This window comes from Phaethon lepturus, unplaced genomic scaffold (genome assembly GCF_000687285.1).
Source record: "Phaethon lepturus isolate BGI_N335 unplaced genomic scaffold, ASM68728v1 scaffold8455, whole genome shotgun sequence".
NCBI lineage: Eukaryota > Metazoa > Chordata > Aves > Phaethontiformes > Phaethontidae > Phaethon > Phaethon lepturus.
In genome coordinates, this window is record NW_010539808.1 from 1,239 (window position 1) to 5,021 (window position 3,783).

Consider the following 3,783-nt stretch of genomic DNA (forward strand, 5'->3'; position numbering starts at 1 on the left):
AGAGGTGCGGTATCCGTGCGACGTGCTTACCTGCTTGGGTCTTGTTTGGAAAAGTAGATCTGGGAGTGGCGTGGTACCGAGGCAGTATTTGGAGTGTACTTCAGTCTGGTAGGTGGGAGCGTTTTGTTTATCGGGACAACCCTGCTGCAGATTCAGACATCACGTCCCACGGTCATTTTTCTTCCCCAAGGAGAGGGGTCACTGACATCGACATCTGTAGCCACGATATAAATACTCTGTGAAACAAAGCGGCTTCGCTGCTCTCCCTCCCCTTGCAAACGCGGTTCCGATCTGGTTACAGCGGCGGTGGCTTGGGTCTGACCGCCCGCGGTGCTGTACTGGGCATGGAGTTGGGCAGAGGTGGTAAAGCTGGGTCCCCGCGATACCCTTTTGAAGAACTAAGCTTTGCATTTGAGCACTTTGAAATTGGGCTGAGGAATATTCTGGGCCGGGCTGAACTAGAGGCACAGAGAAAGAGGGGCTGGTCTCAGACCTGGTGAGGTTGGGGAAGTATCAGGTTAAATCTCTCCACGTTTGATCCTAAGACCAGTTGCTAAGAGTTGCGGGACGGTGAGGATGGCTGCGGGATGTCTCATCCTCTTGAAGGCTGTGAAGGCATGCTCCAACAAGGCCTTTTCCCAGTCCCAGGCATTCAGGGGTGCAAGACGTGCCCATCACCATCAGCTCTGCAAAGGGTTTAAGAGCGATTGTGCACTTGAAGGTTTATCTGCCGCTGTGGGGATGATGGTAGCTGCAGCTGCATCTCCCCCTCGTGGAAAAGATAGCAAAAATGGGATTTGTGGGAAATCTGCAGCCACCAGCTGGAGGTGTCTGTCCATGGGATGGCACCCAGAAATTCTCAGGTGAGAGATGCTCCCCCCTGACCAGCTGCTTAAAGGATGCTGAAAAGTTATTTCCACCTCCTCAGATAAAGTCATCATCCGTTATGGTGGCTCTGCAGTGTGAGACCTGGACAGGGCTTGGGACATTTGCCATTTGAGTGACAGACTGAAAAAACCTCTAACTTTAGGGTGGGTTTTTTTCCAGGTGATAAGACTTTCTAGTACATCTGCCTACCACTGACCTTAGCAAAATGAGAGCAGTTTTCCTTGTATATGCCAGAGCATGGGAAATAAAAGCTGTGATCCATAGGAAGTCAGTAATCAGATAGACGGCTTAGCACCCGAGAAGCACTTAAGAGCCACGCGTGATTATTGGATTATTTTAAGGCTGTTAGAACTGCCTTACTATGCTGCTGTGCCACAGGAAAACCTGCATATGTGTGTGTGTATGTGATATGCACATACCCCGTCAGCCTGTACGCATTTATACATATATACGTGTATGTGTACATAATCTCAGAAACCAAAACAGAAGCAGCTTTCCTCCCAGCAGGTAGTATTTTCGTATGGTTTAAAGCAAGAGAAATCTCCAGTTACAGTTGTGTGCTCTGGAAGGAGCCACGTGAGCAGCCTCATTCATCTGTGGATGGCTGTGAGAAAGCAAACAGGTTGTCGCAGCAAATGTTCGTAGCCGAGTCCTAAAATGGCTTCTGCAGCATGAGGGTTTTGTGTCCAAATGTTTTTTCTGCTCTTGTTGAAGTGCCAGTTCTGAAGAAATGTTGAAAATCTGGAACAAATCCAGTGCTTGTCCTCAAGGATGTTTGAAAATTCATGCAACTCCTGAAATTCACACAGGACAGACAAAGGAAGGATGCTTGTGATTCATTGTTATTTTGGAAACAGTCTTTGAGTTATAATTTCCATCATGTTTTCACTCTTCCCTTTCCTTTCCAGGGAGCGAAGCTGATTTTAGCTCTTCAAGCAGCACAGGCAGTATTTCAGCGCCTGAAGTCCATATGTCTGCTGCTGGAAGCAAAAGATCTTCTTTTTCTCGCAAGTAAGCAAAGCGATTTTTCCTGAATATTGCAAGTGTTGCTAGTACAAAGATAGACTACTGTGTCAGGTATTGCAGTTAATACATACAATACCAGTAGTATGAGTTTTAAAACAATTTGGGTAAGGCTATGCTCTCAGGCAGCACTTACACTGATGAGAACGGTGATATCAGAAAGAAAAAAAAAACGCTGTATTTGGAACGCAAAAAAAATTGTCAATGACAGCTCAGTCCACTGGTATTTTTTTGTTGTTTATTCATAACAAGTACAGGAGATACAATCAGGTACGGCAGAAAAGGCGTCGGCTGGAGAGGAGGAAGAAACAACTGGATCTATGTTAGTTAACAGCCGCACTTCTAACCAGTTAACCTTAACCTTTTGGTCTTACCGCTTTGTTTTCTCTCTGTGATAAATTGTCAGCTCGGCACATACCTTTCCAGATCATGACCTTTTTTTTTGCAGGAAGAAATACACAATATTGCCTTTGACACTGTTTTCTTTATCACCCTTGCCCAACCTTTATATCACTAAACCGATACGTAAATTTTAAAAAATTATCATAGTCATCTATCTGAATGAACCTTTCAGGAAAGATTTCTGTAAGATTTGTCCCTATCGTGTGTGAAGTGCAAATCCGGGCAGCTTGCAAATACGGGGGCGTTGGGATGGAGCGGCGCACGTTGTGCTCTGCCCACGCAATCCCTGCTGGTTACATCTTTCGGAGTGGGAGGAAAGAGTTGACATTGACGGGGCTGGTTTCCTGCCCTTTGTGGAAGAGCTGGCAGGCAGGCTGGGACCGGCAGCGGGGTACCCGTATGCTTAAGTCACACAGACGCCTCCAAGGTCGCAGCGTGCACTGGTGTACAGAGATTGGCAGAATGATGCTTAATGAGCATCTGTGTCTTGAGACTGTTAGAAGAATAAAAATTATTTAAGCACTCTCTAGATTAAGTCTAACAGGTAAAGGTACTGGCTGTGGGGAAAAAACAGTGCTAAGTATAATATGAAGCCCTAAAATCACCTTTCTTTATGGATCTTTTCACATACTATTGTGTATTTAAATATAACTTTAAATTAGAGCATACTGACCTACTTAATTGGACAGAAGTCCTCTATAATAGTGCTCCTTCAGATGCACTGCTGTGTTATGCACGGTCTATGCAAGTTCTGCCTCACGCCAGAGTCGATGCTGTACCGTACGAAGTGGAAGGAGATGTCTCCTTTGCGATATGTTCTTTTTTAAAATGTGTGACTTAACTCACTATGAAACGTTTCAGTGTTGTCACAAACCACAGTCCTGCACGTCACTGTAAAATAATTATACAATCACCCAAGCCGCAGCAGTGTGATGAAGGTTTGCAGCAGCCACTCAACCATCTGTTCCTTATAAAGTGTTCCATTTTCAGAGAAGGGAGGAAACCAAGTCAGACAGTCTTAAGAAGAGATTTTGCTTCCTAATTCTGTGGTATTTAAGTTTTTATGTTCAAGTCTTCTCTTCGGCTGGCTGGATCTGCCTTTTTCCGTATTTTTTTGAAACCAGCCCTTTCATTACAGTGTAGAAGAGCAACTTCCACGGGAGGATGAAGGTCGCAGCACAGTAGTGCAGGAAGGCAAGCGAAGCGAGAAGAAGCTGTCCTCAGAGCACCCCGGCCCGGTGGCAGCTGTCGGGCAGTGCAGATACCAGTTGCTTAAAAGCACACACAGTTGACAGTCGGATTTTTTAATAAAATTATATTTAATAAAAGAAAGGTAGATATGTATGAGGGAAACTGGAAGGAAGCAAGCAAAGGCTGTGCTTTTCTTCGTCTATTTTAATACCGTTTCAGCCCGCTCACAGCGGGGCTCGAAGCCTGTCTGAGCGGGTGAGCGGCTGGGAGGCGCCGCGG

The 3,783-nt window shown here is 45.6% G+C and overlaps 1 protein-coding gene across 1 annotated transcript in view; it reads left to right on the top strand.

The window, feature by feature from the left end:
* Positions 1-344: 344 nt before the first annotated feature.
* The window catches only part of SYBU (syntabulin (syntaxin-interacting)), a 7,776-nt gene continuing 4,337 nt past the window's right edge, over positions 345-3,783 (top strand). Inside the window, exons 1-2 of the mRNA XM_010287223.1 lie at positions 345-496; positions 1,783-1,899. Coding sequence (XP_010285525.1) covers positions 345-496; positions 1,783-1,899 — 269 coding nt within the window. The remainder of the gene's footprint in view (positions 497-1,782; positions 1,900-3,783) is intronic.